Raw genomic sequence first — 19,723 nt, forward strand, 5'->3', positions numbered from 1 at the left:
CTCCATGCACTGCTCCAGCACTTCCTCAAGTCACTTTCATCGTTGAAAGGTTAATATCTCCCATGGAGAACTTCAGGCTTTGTGGAGAACAGCCAAACACACCCACACATACACCCAGAGTAAAGTACATTCTGCATGACTTAGGCAGACTTGACTGGTCCATCAATGGCAGAGATCCATATAAGTCCATATAAGGACAGATGGACATCACCTTGTCTGCCCTCCAAGCCTGGCCCACAGGGTAGATGCCATTTCCCATTACATGGTCCAGCTTTCCCCCATGTGCCTTGCCAATAATTGAGTTAAGCAAAGTTAATTTGGTTAGGGTTAGGTTTACGGTCAGTGGGTTTAAGCAAAACAATGTTGAGTTGAGTGGTCACACTTTGGCTTAGCTACACCTCCAACACAATAACAACCTTTGGACAAGGTCTGGTTTGGGTCTTTTTACAACGCAGCCACCGATTCAACTGGACAACTGTCTTGTCCTATAATGTGATTTGTAATGCATGCTGTTATGTTGCTTAAAGTGGCTTTATTTTGAAAGACAGAAGTACCCATATAGATGAAAGGCCCTCTTAATTGAGTGGAGGTCACTGTGACTAGCAAAGGCAGGTGTGTGAGTTTGTTGATTGCACTAGTCAGGAATCAGCTGTGTAGGCTCACAAACAGCATTCTTGTCAAAAGCAGCACAGAGAGTGCATCTCTTCTCCTCTGTGTCCAGTTTGATGCTTTCCATCTTACCTTCTACATACCCTCACCAGGAGGCAATGCCGTGAGTTATAATTCATGTGGAGTGTGGACACTATAATTTCATGTTTCATTTATAATTCATGTATGCATAATTAAGAGAATAAGTTAATGTTAAAAAGGTAATTCATGGTTATTTGGTATTAAAATGATTGTATTAAAAAGGATTGTATTTACAAGATACTGTAAAGCGAACCGGACAACATCTGATGTTGTATTTTGTGTATTGTTTATTTTCAGTTTTTACTCCATGACCTGTACAATTGATGAAGAATGCCAAGTAAAAGGACACATCTTACTTCACGATTCTGTCGTTCTTTCTATGGGAAATTGGAGTTTAGCTCGCTGTTGAGCTGAAGTTAGAGAACACTTTAGTAGGAACAGCACAGTAAAAAGGCATACTTCAACAGGTGTCGTGCTCGGAGGAAGATGGCATCAAAGGGAAGCGACGCAACTTCATTTAAAAGTGGAAAAAGTGGGAAGAGCTCACGGACATCAGGCTCATCGGCCAGCATAGCTACTCGTGCCCGTGGAAGAGCAGAGGCAGCCAAAGTAAGGGCAGAATATGCACCAGGAAAAGGCTGCTATGGAAGCAAAGTTACAATATGCTACAGCTAAACTTGAAACTGAAATGGAAGTGCTCACTTTCAAGCGTGAAGCAGACGCAGCTGTTGCAGAAGCAATAGTTTTGGAGACAGCCGAAGTCTTCCAAGATTTTCAAGTTTTGGATGCTATCTCAGAAGAGGATAAAATGGAGCGGACAAGTGAGTTCGTAAATTCTCAACAGATATTTAACTCTGCTGGCGATCAGCAAAACCCACATGTCGCCTCTCCATCGCAAGACTGTGTGGACGACAATAATCCGACACGGCCAAACACAGCTGTTGTTTCTCCACCGACACAGCGGCAGCACAGCAGCAACCCAGCAAGGGATAGCTCACCTCAACATGCTAAAGCAGTCAGCAAAAAGGTGTCAGTCAAAGACCAAATCAAGGATACAAGCACACCACGTCCTGTTAAAAAGGAATACAAGTCTCATCAAGGAGATCATGATGATCAAGGACATTCAAGCAGGGATTACTCCAAGTTGAATACTTCAGCTCTACCGTACACCCCCCAAGGTACGCCGTACACCCCCCAAAGTACACCAGCAACTAGCGCCAATGCGCCTACTACTGATTTACTTGTAACCCTGCTGGCTCGGCGAGACTTGGTGAGCTCCAGCCTATATCAGTTCGATGACAAACCTGAAAACTACCGTGCTTGGTACTCATCCTTCACAACCGCTACCAGAGGGTTAGGCCTCACAGCAACAGAGGAATTGGATTTAATGACAAGGTGGCTTGGCAAGGAATCCAGCGAACATGTCAAGCGCATGCGCTCCGTGCATGTAAATAATCCAGCAGCAGCTCTTCAGAAGGCATGGGAAAGACTCCGTGAAACGTATGCAGCTCCCGAAATATTAGAAAACGCTTTATTCAAGCGTCTGGATGACTTCCCACGAGTGGTGGCAAAAGACCACAAAAAGCTACAGGACCTTGGAGATCTGCTCATGGAGCTCCAGGGTGCAAAGGAGGACGGCTACCTCAGGGGGCTGTCTTATTTGGACACTCCACGGGTCATTAACCCCATTGTCGAGAAGCTACCTTACGGGCTCCAAGAAAAATGGATGTCCACCGGCCACAAATGGAAGATGGACAATGGCGGCTGTTACCCACCATTCGAGTACTTTGTTCGGTTTGTCTCCAACGAAGCGCGAAACCGTAACGACCCAAGCTTTCTTCTTTCAAGCAGCAGTACTGCAACTCTAAAAACAGACAGACCTACCTTCAAAGGTCAAGGCTCCAGCTATCCAATCACGGTTCACAAGACGGATGTCTCCCCAGCAGAACCTGATGCAGACAACCTTGTGAAAAGCGACAACGATCCACGTAAAACATGCCCAATTCACAACCTTCCTCACCCGCTGAGGAAGTGCAGGACATTCAGAAACAAACCACTCTCGGACAGGAAGGCCTTTCTCAAGGAGAAAGGAATATGTTTCAAATGTGTATGCTCGACCTCTCACCTGGCAAAGGACTGCAAAAATGCAGTAAAGTGTGAGGAGTGCCACAGCAGCTTTCATGAAACAGCCATGCATCCTGAGCCTGCATCACAAACACCCAGGGCCTCTTCACCCTCAGCAGAGAATGGCGGGGAGGAGGAAGAAGACCACGCCAGCGAGGACGTCGTCAGCTCCAGCTGTACAGAGGTATGCGATCTGGGCCAAGTAGGTCGATCGTGCTCTAAGATCTGCTTAGCAAAGCTATATCCAGAAGGCTCAAGGGACGAAGCTATCAACGCTTACGTGATATTAGACGACCAGAGCAACCGCTCGTTAGCAAGATCTGCTTTCTTTGATCGGTTTAACATAAAGGCTGAACCATCTTCATACAACCTGAAAACGTGTTCCGGAGTGGTTCAGAAATCAGGCAGGAAAGCTGAAGGGTTTCGGATCGAGTCGATGGATGGCAGCCTCGGCATTCCGCTACCACCACTTCTCGAATGCAATGACATTGTCAACAACAGGTCTGAGATCCCGACACCAAGTGCAGCCCTGCACCACCCACACTTAAGGAAAATAGCAGAATACATCCCAGAGCTCGACCCGCAAGCAGAGATCCTACTGTTGTTTGGCAGAGATATCACACTGCTACACCAAGTGAGGCAACAGGTCACCGGGCCGTATGATTTATTCAGGCCATACGGTACCCCCTTCGCCCAACGCCTTGACTTGGGCTGGGTGCTGGTAGGAGACGTATGTTTGGACAAAACTGACAAGCCAACAGTCACAGCATTCAAGACTGATGTGCAAGAAACAGGTTGCCCATTAATCCTCCAACCACGCACAAGTGTCATGCACGTTAAAGAGAAAACCTGCCATGGCGGGGAGTCACAGGACAGTCCCCTCAGGTCGAGCAAGAAGGCTGCAGTCTCACCCCCTCAAGGAGACTTCTCAGAGAAGGATGTCTACATGAAAACAGTGGAAGCAAGTTCAAGACCTAGCCATCAACCTGTGGTAACGGGAATACCTACCAACACCGCAATGCAGTCAAAGGTGGACAGAGTCCAAAAGAAACCTTCAACGAGGAGACCTTGTCCTGCCAAAGGACAATCAAGCTGTTCAGAACAACACGCCGATGGCAGCAATCATCGCTACCTTCCCTGGGAAAAGGGAAAAGTAGTGCAATGTGGAAATGAAGACTACGGACCAAGGTTGTGAAAAGACTTTTTGTAGACTAGTCCTAGTTCATGTTCATGTTCAGAACCCGCATTGTAACAAAAAAAATAAGATGGTGACCTCATAAAGGTCAGGCGGGGAGTGTCTTGTCCTATAATGTGATTTGTAATGCATGCTGTTATGTTGCTTAAAGTGGCTTTATTTTGAAAGACAGAAGTACCCATATAGATGAAAGGCCCTCTTAATTGAGTGGAGGTCACTGTGACTAGCAAAGGCAGGTGTGTGAGTTTGTTGATTGCACTAGTCAGGAATCAGCTGTGTAGGCTCACAAACAGCATTCTTGTCAGAAGCAGCACAGAGAGTGCATCTCTTCTCCTCTGTGTCCAGTTTGATGCTTTCCATCTTACCTTCTACATACCCTCACCAGGAGGCAATGCCGTGAGTTATAATTCATGTGGAGTGTGGACACTATAATTTCATGTTTCATTTATAATTCATGTATGCATAATTAAGAGAATAAGTTAATGTTAAAAAGGTAATTCATGGTTATTTGGTATTAAAATGATTGTATTAAAAAGGATTGTATTTACAAGATACTGTAAAGCGAACCGGACAACATCTGATGTTGTATTTTGTGTATTGTTTATTTTCAGTTTTTACTCCATGACCTGTACAATTGATGAAGAATGCCAAGTAAAAGGACACATCTTACTTCACGATTCTGTCGTTCTTTCTATGGGAAATTGGAGTTTAGGTCGCTGTTGAGCTGAAGTTAGAGAACACTTTAGTAGGAACAGCACAACAACTTCTATTCGTTTTGTGTTCGTTATACAGGCCAGAAGCACCATTTTGTGTGTGTGTTTTTTTTAAGCTCCTGCTGAAATTTGGCTAAAAGCAATCATCTATGCCTGCTGAGTCTGACATGCCCACTTTGAATCAAATCAACAAAGTCTGGTTGCAAGCCGCTGTGAGTGAGTGTGAGTCAGGGGAGTTGAACCCAAATGCGAAATGACCAGAGCCGGAGCAGATCTGAGTGGAATCGCTGAATGTAGACCAAAAAGCTTGAAAATGGGCGGGCAGAATTCATTATCCAAAAAGACTGGCCCATGGGATCTGGCAGGTCTTAGAACAAAAACTAGGCTCTACTCAATTTTATTGGTGAAACATTTTTACACTCAAAAATATTGAGTAAATATTACTGATATGAAATCAGGTAAATGAAACTCAATTAATTTGAGTAAAAGTAACCAAAACTTTTACGTACTTATTAACAACTAAAATTGAGTACACTGACCTAAAGAAATTGAGTAGATATAATTAAATTATTCAGTCAATGCCACAAAATACTACAAGTAAATAAATTGAAATATTAAGTAGATCTAATTGAATATTAGAGTATGATTTAACAAAACAAATATGTCACATTTACTCTATTCATTTACTTTTATTGATTTAATTCATATAGTACCATTTTACCCCTTTCATTTACTTTACCTTTTACTCCAGGAGTACATGATGTCAAATGAATACACATGAAATAATTATGCAGATAATTATGTTTTTAATCAACTAATTTTGACCAGTGTAACACCACATCAAGTATGAACATTCAACATACTTTAGTATGTAAATGACATGCAACAATGCCTGAAAAAACAATATGTTTAAAGATAATGATCAGGAAAGGGGTATCCCTGACACTTTTAAAATGTTCTGTTTACTAAAGAGAAGTGTGTGTTCACAATACTGTATATAAGTACCTCTAATTGAACTGTGCATACTGTAAGTAAGCAGTCTGTCAAACATTATGCACCATAAGAACAATGAGCCCATCAAATAAACAGTAAGTCATAACCACAAAATACATTAAAGAAGACAGTCAGAGGCCATTTGGCATGAAAGGAAATCACAACTTGGAATATGAAATAATAAATAAGCATTTACAGTAGCTCAACATTTAAACATATTGACTATGCACACGTGTAGATATGCTAAACTGACCTGTTTGCATTATGACTCGAATGCACCAGAAACAAACACTTTACATTAACTAATTACTATCAGCAACAAATACCATTGCAAAAATGCTGTTTTGACAATAAATCCACTTTCAGTAGGTTATATCCACGTTCTGAGAGCATCTTGCTGAACAGTAGTCGGCAAGCAGACATTTTTTCAGTCTCTGAACTTTGGCTGAAATAGAACAGAACAGTCCCAACAGATAGCAGCAGTTCCCCAAGATTGTTGAGGGCAGTGATGCCCTTAATCACAATACCTACATCAGTAGGTTCATTCATTGAGTCCTCTTGGTTCTGCAGCAGGTAGATCTTCATCTTCATCATCACCTCCTCTGTCAACTTCTCTTCTACTCTGACAGGTGCACCAGCAGCTTCCTTCCTGCACACATTGTGAAGATAATTGTTTAGAGCTCACTTTCAGGCTAAATGTTACAAGACACACAGACACACATTGAGCAATCCTAGCTGTCTCCACACATGCAGCCCTGGGCATAATCTTGAATCAGTTGGACCAGACATGCAACGGATGCAACAGCCATTCAGTCAATGTCACAACCTTCTCTGGACATCACTATGCTGTTCCTTTGCATGTGATGGTCTCATCCACGATGACATTAAAACGTCAAAACATTTATTTTACTAACTTGAAAGTCCTTGATCTTGACACTATCTTCTTCCAGATGGTCGACGAGATATCGGATGATGACCTCTCGTGTTCGTTGATTGGGGATTGCTCTCTGCAGAATAGAAACATAATTATTTGAACAATAAAGAAAAAGTATGACTGCACTTTCATAAACTAACATAAACTTTGGCAATACAATTGTTTCCACAACCCAGTTTTAGCAACGGAAGCTGGGAGACTGTCCTTAGTAGCTATTAAGACATACATTTAGAAATGAATAATCAGGAGAGAGAGTTGCAGGGGATAAAGATGAGTTTAGCATAAATTAATGTAGTAATTATTGTCATTAGCCAGGTGAAATATAATTAAAGCAGTTAGAGTAAATGAAAGTTTCATACCTGAAGTAGAATACTCATTTGTGCCCAAACTGCCCTTCTTGGACTGGTACATGGACAGTAGTTTGGGGGTATAGAAGTCCAACATTGCCATACATTTTGGCTCGAGATTCAGTGTGGTGATCATCCTGAACTTTGCACTAACCTGGAAGACAGAGATGAGGGGAAGAGAGTAAAAAAGAAGACGTGAGATTATAGATCTGGTATTTTCCCCCAGGATAGGGATGCTAGGGTATACAAGTGGTTAACTACAATGACAAGATGTCTGTCACATTCAGGTCTAATTTCTGTAACCATTTCTGTAAACATCTAACAAGGCAGGCCAACTCTCCTTGATGTCTGCTGACTGACAACATAATGTCATCTAATGCTTAATATCTGCAACCCAATTTTACAGGGATATAGTTAATAATAATAATTGTATACTTCAAAATATTCAAACATAGTGGATATAGCTGATCTACAGCTCACAAGCTTGAGCTTGTAAATTGGTCATTTGAGCATTTCTGAAGAAAAAAAAAAGATAATAATTCAAATAACTGACACCATGTGAGGCTTAGTCAATTTATGATTCCAATAATTACTTGGCCAAACCAAAATCAAGGAATACTGTATAATCATGTTGCTTATTTACTTCATACTTTTTCCAAGTTTTTTACACAATGTAATCCTCATTGAACACCATAATAGATACATGTAGATAATATGTAGGCCTACCTGTGCATTTTATCTTCATTGTACACACCATTGTATGCAGCTGTGCATAGCTTGTAATAAATGCAAAAAGTCATGACTAGAGGGCTTGCACATTACCCTCACTGTGACCTTAACTAGCTGCAAACCTTTGTAAAGAACACAAGTTATACCCAATACATTTGTGTAGCCTATATGCACAAAGATACAGTAAATCTACTTACCAATATTTGCAAACACTCTCCAGGTCTCTTGTTGAAAAAGATGTGTGCTGCTGCTGCTGCTGCTGTTTGTTGACAGAATGTTCCAGTAGAATTTTCCCATGAACCCTTTTTTCCCATGAACCCTTGTGTACAATTTTGAATCTTAGTCATATCTACTCAATTGTTTAGGTTGTTGTGAGAGATGAAAGATTATTTAGTTGGAATGAATAATAATTAAGGGTCTTTTTAAATTGATCCATATAAGTACTCCATACTCAAATATTATGAAGGAAAATTACCAAAACAAATTGAGTATAATTCATGAATAAAATCAGTTGGTCAAATACTAATTTATTCTCACGAAATTAACTCAAATAATATATGTACATCTAACTCAAAACGAACAGTTGGATTTTTACTCATTTTGTTTGGTGTGACCTACTCAAACAATCACATACATGATATTCAGTGATTTTATTGAGTAAATATAACTTTTTCTAATAGTGCCATATACTCGGCCGCAGAATCATTTCTCAGAGTGTATGTGCTGCATGTCGTCGTTGTCAGGTGGAAACCTTGTGTGTCCAAAGCCGTTTGTTTTGTATTTATAATTTTTAAAATGATTTCAACTAGTGTGCGAGGCGTTGTGTGCTTGTAGATCGGCTGTTTTCACTACTTTTGTGCGACGGCCTTGTGTGATGAAGCAGTGCTTTACTTTGCGAAAAAATTTACAAATTTTAAACTTGGAGATACGAGCTTTCTGCCCGTGACGATATTAAACTTATTTTGAAGCCTTTATCGATGTGGCTTTCAATTAAAGCCAGCTCAGCATATTTTGCTGATTGTCTCATCGGTGACTGTGTGTTGATTGTTGAGAGATTTGAGACTTTTTTTTTTATATTCCACAGGTTTTTCTTTTAAGTGACCATGGTGATGTAGCACCTTTGATGGCTTCACTTCATTTTGACAGCACTATCAGGTGGTTGTGTTTGTTTCAAACATTGTGTTGGAATAATGTTCATGTAGGGGTGATATGGTGATTAACTCACTTACTGCCAATTTAAAATGCCCCTCGAGTGGCACTAGTGCCAGAAGCCTCCATAGACTCCCATGTAATTTATAGTGCACAGATCATGCACGCCCATGCACAGATCATGCACCATGTTTGTGCAGGCTGTTCACAGCTTTCAAACAAAAAAAAAAGATTGGAAATCCGTTCAGGCATTCATGATTTATCAGCCATAATGTTTTCTTCAGATGTAAACAAAAATGGCTGCCATGTTTGAAAGATGGGGTTGTATGGGGGGTGGAACATGCAAAATCGCGATTGAAATCATGTTTACTAGATTTAATTGGGTCCAAAAAAAAAAAAAAAAAAAAAAAAATCTTTTTTTTTTCTAAGTAAAAGTCGCCCAAAGTCGCTTGGCAGGGAAGCCCATAGTGAGAAAGTCGCCCTAAAAGTCGCCTGGCACTGTATGAGTATATGCCTATTCCGAGATATCATATATTGTGATACGAAGGAACCATCTAAAAATTCCTGTTGAATTGTTAATACAGAGATCATTGCAGAATTCATTAAAACCAGCATTTTGGTCTAAATACCTTGTAGGTGGTTGAACTGTTAAGCAACTTGAAAAATAACCATGAAAACCAACATGAAAAAGAATCGTGACACAGCTTGGAAAATATTGTTACGACCATAGGTCACTACTTAGTATGAAAACCTCCAGCTCATGTCTGTCTGTCTGTCTGTCTGTCTGTCTGTCTGTCTGTCTGTCTGTCCGTCACTCTTCTGACATCACAATGACACCTCATCCCAGCTCATGATGTTGCAAATTAATTCTGTACTTGTCCCTTTTATGCCCTTATATGGAGATCCCTGGTGTCATCAATATTAACTCATGCAGTGCCTATCCCGAACTAGTTCGGGATATTCGGGATCAAAAACAATTTTTTATTTGCTATTTTACTTACCCCGAGCTGCTTGGAGCAACGTGGGTGGTCCCGGCTCGCCCAGCGCTCACCAACGAGAGACGCTAGATGCTCCGACGATTTATTCCATTGAAAATGGTTTAAAATAAAGTTTAGACCCCCCCCCCAATGTTCACCCAATGTTCATTGTAGGCGGCGCAACGTATTCCAGGGTGCCTATCCCGAACTAGTCCGGGATATTTAATGAAATGGAATAAAATGATAAGAGGCCTTCTGAAGCCTGGCCTGATTTTTCTAGCTACTAGCCGAAAGCTAGCAACGTCCCGGCCGGACGTTATTTGCGAACGAAATCGCCAATCTCCGCCTAATCCAATGAAAGACCACATCTTTGAAGGCTTATATCTCTGGATTGTGTCTTTAGGGAAGCGGCGCGAGGTTTATTTACGGCGAAATCGCCCAAAAATGATCTTTTAGATGACAAAATGGGAATAGCCATTCTGTTAGCATTATCATCCGGGACATTTCCATGACGTGCATGAACGTGAGCACGTGAGGTCCTGGAAGGTGAGGTCCTGGAAGCTAAATCGCTCGCCTATGAGAGATGCGCTGGCATTCTATGGCCCCTAGAGGGCGCTGGCACTCAATGAGTTAAGTCCATGTGCGTCACAGTGTGTGACATCTCATCCCGGCTCATCCATATTTGGTCAGTCTCATGTGGTCTATGACATCAAACATCTATGATGTCAGACGTGAGTCATCTCCATATTTGGGAAAATACGGACACATTTTGGCCAACTTTAACCCTCCAGGTCTGTGCATTTTTTTGGTCAAAGTTGATCCCATTTTAATAGTCTTCAAAAGACAAAGTAGCGGCCACACACACTGTAGCCAAAGTGCCAATATTTATTTTAGGACGCAGAGGGAAAGTTGACCCCATTCCAAAGCGCCTAAAGGACGTCTTACTGGTGATATTATATTTTTTCCATATCGAACATCCCTACGTATTTTCAGACGTTTAAATGTTCTGGGGAGAACATCTCCCCACACATGCCATGTTGTTACTGTGAGGAACCCTTAGGGGTCCCGGATTAGCCTGGCATGGCCAGACTAATCCCCTGTTGAAGACCCATGCTCTATAAGGGAGCCTAAGACCCAAAACAGACACTCAGATCAAGGTCAAGTACGTTTATTATTATGTCCCAAACAGGGAAATGTGTGCTTCTACGAACTCAAAAAGTAAAACATACATAAACATAAACAGGGGGTCCTCAGAGTTACTACAGGGGGTCCTCCAAATCTTTGTGTGATAGAAACTTTTTTTCTTCTTTTCTATATTAACCACTTGAACCCTATAGCATCCATATTCTGAGAAGTTTAGCCAAAAATAGCCGATCTACAATTCGGCAAGGAGCTTTGGTGTAGAGGGGGAAAAAGAGCAGACTAAGTACAGAGTGAAAGGTCAAGTTTTATAAGTATTGATGGTTCAAGTTGTTAAATATCTGAAAATTGACATGAATTCAAAATACACTGACGATTGTGCTGTCAAACGATGAAACAATATGGAATCTAAGAAAAGGTTGTGGGGGTCCCTGCTTCATCTCTCTCTCTCAACTAAGGGGTCCTTGGCCTGAAAACGTTGAAGACCCCTGATACATAGACATAAAACAATCCAGATACTAATAACAAGTGTTCATCAGAAAAAAAGAACATCAGCTCATCGTTACCATCCTGTCAACTGTCCCCACAACAGCTATATACCTCCTCCTGCCTCCATCATCTGTGTCTTGACCTTTCTACAGGAAGATCTCTGCTCGCCAAACAAGGAATGGAGACACTCCAGCATGCATAACTGAGAGATACCTGTACAAGAAATCACCCAATACTTTATAAACATCTGTTATCATGCTGAAAGCTGAATAAACATAAACATAAAAGAAATTAAACATTGATGGAAGGATAGGTATGAATGAGAATTTGTACCTGTTGTTTCTATTTGCAGGGGCCTTTAAACCAGTGGTTCTCAACCTTTTCAGGTTGACCCCCAAAATAATCATATTTGAACTGGGGACCCCTCACCCTGACGAGCACCAAGAGTTGAGGCATGACATTTTGTATAATATGGTTCTATTGATCTACATGCTCACAATGCCTCACAACGCGAGGCGTTGTGAGCATGTAGATCGGCTATTTTCACAATTTCCGCCTCTAATATTTGAAAATGTGGCCAATGTTTAATTTGTCATTTTAGAGGTATTAAAAGGTCCTTAAATTGCCACTTTAGAAATGTGCAGATATCCTCTATACACTTAAACTTTATGTTGGTTTGTTTACTGTTGAGTGAGAAAACAATGTTTCACAATAAGTTAATCATCTGGGGACCCCCCCAAAATAATTTGGGGACACCCCTGGACCCCGATCCACAGGTTGAGAACCACTTGCTTTAACCAACCGGAAGGCAAGAGCCTGTATTCAGGATTCAGGGGATGAGAGCCTTTCTAATGGATGTCGCTTTCTTAAGCACCTGCTTGTCATAATATGATTCAGACAGCAGAATTGTGCCCCCACCATCCCCCCGCCCCCCTCACGGCCCATTAAGGCCATTTTTCTGTCTAACGCCAAGGTTACCATACCAACAAATGACAGCAAAGGCAATAACATACTCTGTAGAACAAAATCATCAATTTCTTGTCAATCTCAAATTTGGCAAGTTTCCTTGAACAGAAGAGGCGCTGACCTTTTCCTACTATTTCACAAGCTTGTCAATAACGGAACTGAAATATGAATGGTTACCAAATCCACTGTTCTCCCCCCAAAATAATCATATTTTAACTGGGGACCCCCCCACCCTGACGAGCACTAAGAGTTGAGACATTACATTTTGTATAATTCTATTGTGAAAATAGCCAATCTACATGCTCACAATGCCTCGCGTTGCGAAGCGTTGTGAGTATGATTGGCTATTTTCACAATTTCTGCTTCTAATATTGTGTGTTTAATGTTTAATTTGGTATTGAAAGAGGTAGGCCTATTAACTCATTCTGTGCCTATCCCGAACATGTTCGGGATATGTTCAATCCAAAACATTTTTTTTTTTATTAATTGACTTACCCTGAGCTGCTTGTAGAGTCGTGGGTGGTCCTGGCTCGTCCTACGCTAGCCAGCTAGCCATTTTACATGGTCCGACGATATATTCCATTAAAAATGGTTTAAAATACATTTTTGAGACCCCCAATGTTCACCGAATGTTCAGCGCCGCTTCCGGAACGTAGTCCAGTGTGCCTATCCCGAACATGTTCGGGATTTTTAATGAAATGAATAAAATGATCCGAGGCCTTCTGAAGCCTGAGCCTAAATTTAAAATCCAATGGTCCAAATCCTGGGGAAGCCATGCCGGCCGTGAGCCGTGAACGTAGCCGCGAATCGCCGCCGAATCCAATGAAAAACCACATCTTTGGAGGCCCATATCTCTGGATTGTGTTTTTAGGGATGTGGCCAAAAATCGCCGAAAAATGATCTTTAAAATGACAAAATGGGAATAGCTATTCTGTTAGCATTATCATCCGGGACCTTTCCATGACGTGCACGAACGTGAGCACGCGCGTCACTGCAACGTGAGTCCCCGGATGCTAATGCGCTCGCCTATGGGAGAAAGCCTGGCATTCTTTGGCACCATCTAGGGGCTGGCACTGGTAGGGTTAAAAAGTCCTTAAATTGTCACTTTAGAAATGTGCAGACAGACACCCTCTATACACTTAAACGGTATGTTGGTTTGTTTACTGTTGAGAGAGAAAACAATGTTGCACATTAAGTTAATCATCTGGGGACCCCCCCAAAATAATTTGGGGATCCCCCTGGGGGTCCCGACCCACAGGTTGAGAACCACTGATTTATGACACGCGTGCTGATGAGTATCGCAATCATTTTAACACAAATCTTCTCTTCTGGGGGTCCTGACTCCCTGGCACAATATATTTTCAGGTGGGGGTCCAAGTCCTAGTAACAGTGTTGATTTTGTCGACTAAAACTATGACGAAAAATGTGTGTCGACTGTGTTTTTTTCACTGACGAAAACGAAATAAAAACTAAGCTGTGATGACTAAAACTAAGACTAAATATATTGACAATTTCGTCAACAAAATAAAACTAGACTAAAACGTTAGGGAGGGACTAGTGGAGGAGAAAGTCATTTTATGTTTGGTTGCTCTCAGGTGTTGCTTGCTGAAAATAGCAGACGCGTTGTGAGCTTGTAGATCGGCTATTTTCAGCATGCAACCAAGTGTGAAATCAGTCATTACGATGCCATCAAGGCCTGCCAAAATAGATTTTAGTTGACTAAATCAACTGTAGATTTAGTCAACTAAAATCTCATGATTATTTAGTCGACTAAAATATGACTAAAACTAAAACTTTTCATGAGACTAAATTATGACTAAAACAAAATGAGATTTTATTCAAAGGACTATGACTAAAACTAAATCAAAATGTGCTGTCAAAAACAACACTGCCTAGTAAGTAAGTAACTGTGGATAGTGGCAGGCAAAGTGCATATAACCCCAGTGCCATAGCAGCCAGTAAATCACAGTCAGAGCCAGTGTGTCCTTTCAATACAGAGTGCATATAACATGGAATCTCTCCGCTACAGTAGTTCCATGTAAACTAAAGAAGCTTAGTTTACTAGGCTAGCCTTGTCTGCTGGAAATGCCTCCGACATGCCGGCAGTGTTGAGTCATGTTGGGAGTTGTAAAACCCCATCGCTTTCAGTATGCATCTCTCATGCATACAGATAACCTTGTGTGTGTGTGTGTGTGTGTGTGTGTGTGTGTGTGTGTGTGTGTGTGTGTGTGTGTGTGTGTGTGTGTGTGTGTGTGTGTGTGTGTGTGTGTGTGTGTGTGTGTGTGTGTGTGTGTGTGTGTGTGTGCGTGCGTGCGTGCGTGCGTGCGTGCGTGCGTGCGTGCGTGCGTGCGTGCGTGCGTGCGTGCGTGCGTGCGTGCGTGCGCACGCGTGTGTGTAAAGTTAACTTTGAGGGTCAGGTTGTTCATTTCTAGACAACGCTCTCACAGAGAAATAAATAAGAAGATGAAGCAGGACCGAGCCTGTGCCAATTTAACACAAGTGCACAAGGTGACAAAATACAAAATACCCGAGGAGAGGAACCAAACTCCACTGCCAATGTAATAGGTTATTGATCACTCATTCACCCACTCACTCACTCGCACGCACGCACGCACGCACGCACGCACTCACACACACACACACACACACACACACACACACACACACACACACACACACACACACACACACACACGCACACACACATTTTGCAAACAGGTGATCGGGCTGGGCAGCCTTGGGTGAAACAATTAAAAGGTGGAATGCCAAGCTAAAGTCTGACTTTGGTGACGCGTGACGAAAGTAGCTGATCTACAAGTCCAATGTGTGGCGGTGTGGGCTTGCAAATCAGCTAGTGTATCTTTCAGCATGTGACACCATCATACAATGGTGTATAATGTCATGCGACGGTATCGGGCGACAAAATAGCAGAAGTACAAATCAGGCTTAAAGGAGAGTTTTGGGCCAAACGGCTATCTTACCTTTCAAAGTATTTATGTGGTGCCAAAAAACATGGTCCAGTTTTCCCGTTTTGAAAAGATGCAATATATTCCATTTTTGGTCGAGCCGTCCTACCCAAACAGGGCTTCAAACGGGAAAGATTGGGTATATTGTTAATTTGGTTATTTCTCTAGCTTCAAAGTCCATTTTCTCGCTACACATTAGTTAGTAGTAGTCAGTAACACATCCAAGCTATTACATCTCCAGGCGACTGCCATTGTTGTGACTTCTGGGTCCAGTGGTGTCAGTTCAGAAAAAGTCAAGGTATGGCAACATGACTGGTGTCTTGCACGCGCGCGAGGCGCGCTGCCATACGCGTTGCCATACCTTAGCAACAGGCATGATACATTCATTTATACATTCAATTTTTTCCCCCCGTTTCTGGGCTGGATATGGCAGCCTGGAATGGTTGTTCAAGCTGCAACTAAACTTGTCATGTGCCACAATTAACAATAATTAATTGCACCTGTGCAGTTGACCTGTGGAACCTGGGAATATACCATTTTGTCAAAGTGTGGAGAATATAATTATAATACCTTGTTAAAGTGACCATTTTGTCAAATTTTGCATTTGTAGTTATTTTACTGTAATTTAACAGCATAATAACCAGAACAGATAGACAAAGAGACATTCATGGATTTATATTTAAAAGTAACTTTTATTTTCCCCCTTGGACCCAGGGTATGGCAGCTGCATACCCCTGCCATACCCAATTGACGCCCCTGTCTGGGTCCCATCCAGCATTGGAGGACAGAAGTAGCGCGCGGCGGGATTTCAACGGGAGTTCAAAGTTCAGCGTTTTAATAACGACAATGGCGGTCGCGAGATATAATAGCTTGGATGTGTTCCTCACAGTCTCGGCGACTGATGTGCAGAGAGAATGTGGACTTTGAAGTGAGAAAAATAAACAGATTAACAATATAGGCCTCTCCAATTTTTCCTGTTTGAAGGTTTCTTTCATAACGGGACAACTTGACCAAGTTTTTTTGGCACCAAATAAATACTTTGAAAGATAGCCGTTTTGGCCCGAAATTCTCCTTTAAAAACTAATTTCCTGCTATCCCCGTCGAAAAAAACGGAGATTTCCTGCTGTACCACTCTGCGATGCCCGTCGATCCCGGAAATGTTATTAGCTTTAATCATTATAAAACGATTAAAAGTATGGTCGCTGATTATAGCCGATTCTGGCTCTTTAGGCCCGCCTCCTAACTGTATCTGGTCGTATTTCCGGTTTGGACCGGATCTAGGTTTCCATATCCGGTCTGAGGTCCAATCGTAGCTCCGGTCCCATAGGTTTTCCATTGTAAACAAAGGAAGGAGCTGCACGGTCATAGAATGGTCTTTTTTCACACAGTTTTTTTTATTTGGTAGCTGTTTGATTCCTCTACCTGCCTGGCATATGATCTGCGCACATATCGTCTGCTATGTGCGCGAACGTGCCCACGTGTTACCATAGCGCACAGCTGGCTGTTTCCAATGTTTTTTCATGTAAACACTGGCGGATAAGCAGGGATACAGCCTGGCAACGGATATGTCTATTTCAATGTTCTTTTTTTTTTTTTTTTTTCGAAAGCTGTCATCGAGTCTACACGTCTACTAGATGAGTCGCGCACAGATCGTGCACGATGCGTGCATGTGCCCACGTTAACAGGTAAGGACAATTTGGCAGGAAAACAGTTCAGCCTATGTTTAAAATACTAGCAAATGAGTTAAGGTCCAGGTGGAGGGCACCGTGTGCAAATATCCCAGCAACAAGCTGTGAAAGGAAGCCTCTGGACAGAGAGAGATAGGGAGGGAGTCTCCCACTGGATGAACAGAGAGCAGTGGTCCTGTGGGGAGGAGCAGAGAGCTGAGCAGATGTCCTTGTGCGATTGCGGGGAGCACCGGCGTCCATCAACGACTTAACAGGCTAAAACAAGCCGACGTTAATTTGGCCTTCATGTGCTTATCAGGCGGACCAGTGGCAATAAAGGCCACTCTCTCCATCATTCTCCTCTCTCTCTTTCTCCCCTCTCTTTCTCCCCTCACCCATTTCTTCTCTGTCTGTCTGTCTGTCTGTCTGTCTGTCTGTCTGTCTGTCTGTCTGTCTGTGAGTGTGTGTGTGTGCGTGCATGCGTGTGTGCGTGCGTCTCTCTCTCTCTCTCTCTCTCTCTCTCTCTCTCTCTCTCTCTCTCTCTCTCTCCCTCCCTCTCTTTCATGTCTTAAGGCCCATTCCCACTGGGCCAGATAAACAGATAAAAAAGTATCTTTCTCCATTCAAGTGGATGGTAAGATACAGATACAAAAAAATATCTGTCACAGACATTTTTTATCTGTATCTTACCATCCACTTGAATGGAGAAAGATATATTGTATTTGTTTATCTGGCCCAGTGGGAATGGGCCTTTAGCCTGGAATCAGACAAATCCGCCGGTGCAAAAAAAGAATTTCCTACTCATGTCTGCCTTCTATGTCTGCACATTCATTCCCACCAAGGTTAAAGTGCGTATGAGCATTTTATATGCAGGTTAATGGTTCAACCTGGGCATCCACATCTGGCAAACATATTTTGTCGGGTGGAAACAATGTGCGACAATGTGCGTGTGTGTGTGTGTGTGTGTGTGTGTGTGTGTGTGTGTGTGTGTGTGTGTGTGTGTGTGTGTGCGTGTGCGTGTGCGTGTGTCAGACATTCCTGCATAAAGAACTTCTGAAGATATACATACATTGGAATATTTGTTACGTTATACTGCGGGAAATCATATACGTACACACTGTGGGTGCCTGATGAAGAGTCACATGCACTGAATGAAAGCTTGTCAAAACAAATACAATATTCAGTAGTTTTTAACAGTAAGCACCAGTGAATTTTCCTAGAAAAAGTGGTGACACATATTTCTCTAAATACCCCACCATCTTCAACGGTCGGGGTTCAGTGTCTTGCTCAAGGACACTTCAACACAAAGCCTGGGAGGAGATTGAACAGAGACCGTTCCGAATCCAAGACTGCCATTGTATTTCATCAGCCAGCGCCACCCTTACAGAGCTAGACAAGTGTCATGGCCACTTCTCTCCACTTCGCCTTGATGTGCTTTAACTTGTGCTCCAGTTTCCGACAAGGTAATAAATCCCGTCTGTCAGCTGCCGTGAATGGGCCCTCTCGCTTCCAGAGCAGTCATGATCCAAGCTGGCTCCTCATTATTACAACAGTTGGAAAATGATGAACAGCGATGAAGGACTCCCACAAGTCACCGGCAGAGTATTTAGCACAGTGGATCAAATGAAACTACTGCGTTGTATTCTTTTTACGCCTTCTTCCCAGGGGTGTTGCACCAAATTCTGGGCCCTGGGTTTCAAGGATATACTGCGGGCGACCCATGAATGTTCTTCATAGGGGGAGGGGGTTTAACCCATTTAGACTGGGAAAGCATTATTTTGTGCTGTAACTATTGAAAAATAGCAGATACAAGCTCAAAGAGCGGCACAGAGCGGCACTAGGTCTTTGAATATTTCAATTAATTATTTTTTTTTGGAAAACCCTATGTTTCTATGTCACAGTGGTGCTCAAATTCTTTCATGTCAAGGACCCCCAAAATGATCCACGGACCTCCATCTCAAAATATTTAGTTCCAGGGACCCCCCAGAAGCAAAATTTGAGTTACAAATGTTCGCTTAAATAACACATATATTTAAAAAATTTGCACACATTTTCACGCCTTTTAAAAAATAGCAGATCTACAAGCTCCCAGTGCGGCACTCGGTGCCGTGCTGTGAGCTTGTATATCTGCTAAAGTAGCTAATAGCTAAAGTATAAAATAATTAAGGTGCCTCCACCTTGGGCCCTAGTAACTCAGCCCCCCCCCCCCCCCCCCCCCCCTTGTGACACCCCTGAGCACAGTGAATCAAATAAGACACTGCGTTGTATTCTTTTTTGCCTTCTTCCTCTCTCTCCCTCTCCCTCTCCCTCCCACTTCCACGATGAATGCATACTAAGCAGATTGATTTGTTTGACCCTTCCGTTGACCTATAGAATTGGCTGTATATGAGTGCACTGACTACACAGTAAACTCCTCAGTGTTAATTAGCGACTTAAGCCACATAATACTTCATTGACCGGGATCCCCCAGGGGTGTACACTTGACCCCCCACCTTTCTTCCATCTACAGTGTTCTATCTACGCAATACTGTATGTCTGTGGCAAAATTAGCCAATCTACAAGCGCAAAATGTCTCGCAATGTTCGCCTATATGCCCAGAATAGGGAACATAAGGTTCGTGTGGTTTACTGTGAGTGTACAAATC

General features: G+C 42.4%; 1 protein-coding gene across 1 annotated transcript in view; it reads left to right on the forward strand.

The window, feature by feature from the left end:
- Positions 1–2,122: 2,122 nt before the first annotated feature.
- The window catches only part of LOC308304586 (uncharacterized protein), a gene marked incomplete at both ends in the record, with an annotated part of 54,645 nt that continues 37,044 nt past the window's right edge, over positions 2,123–19,723 (forward strand). Inside the window, 2 exons of the mRNA XM_080749214.1 lie at positions 2,123–3,805; positions 4,355–4,405. Coding sequence (XP_080605340.1) covers positions 2,123–3,805; positions 4,355–4,405 — 1,734 coding nt within the window. The remainder of the gene's footprint in view (positions 3,806–4,354; positions 4,406–19,723) is intronic.

The sequence above is a fragment of the Nannobrachium achirus genome (assembly GCF_963921795.1).
Source record: "Nannobrachium achirus genome assembly, chromosome: 19".
NCBI lineage: Eukaryota > Metazoa > Chordata > Actinopteri > Myctophiformes > Myctophidae > Nannobrachium > Nannobrachium achirus.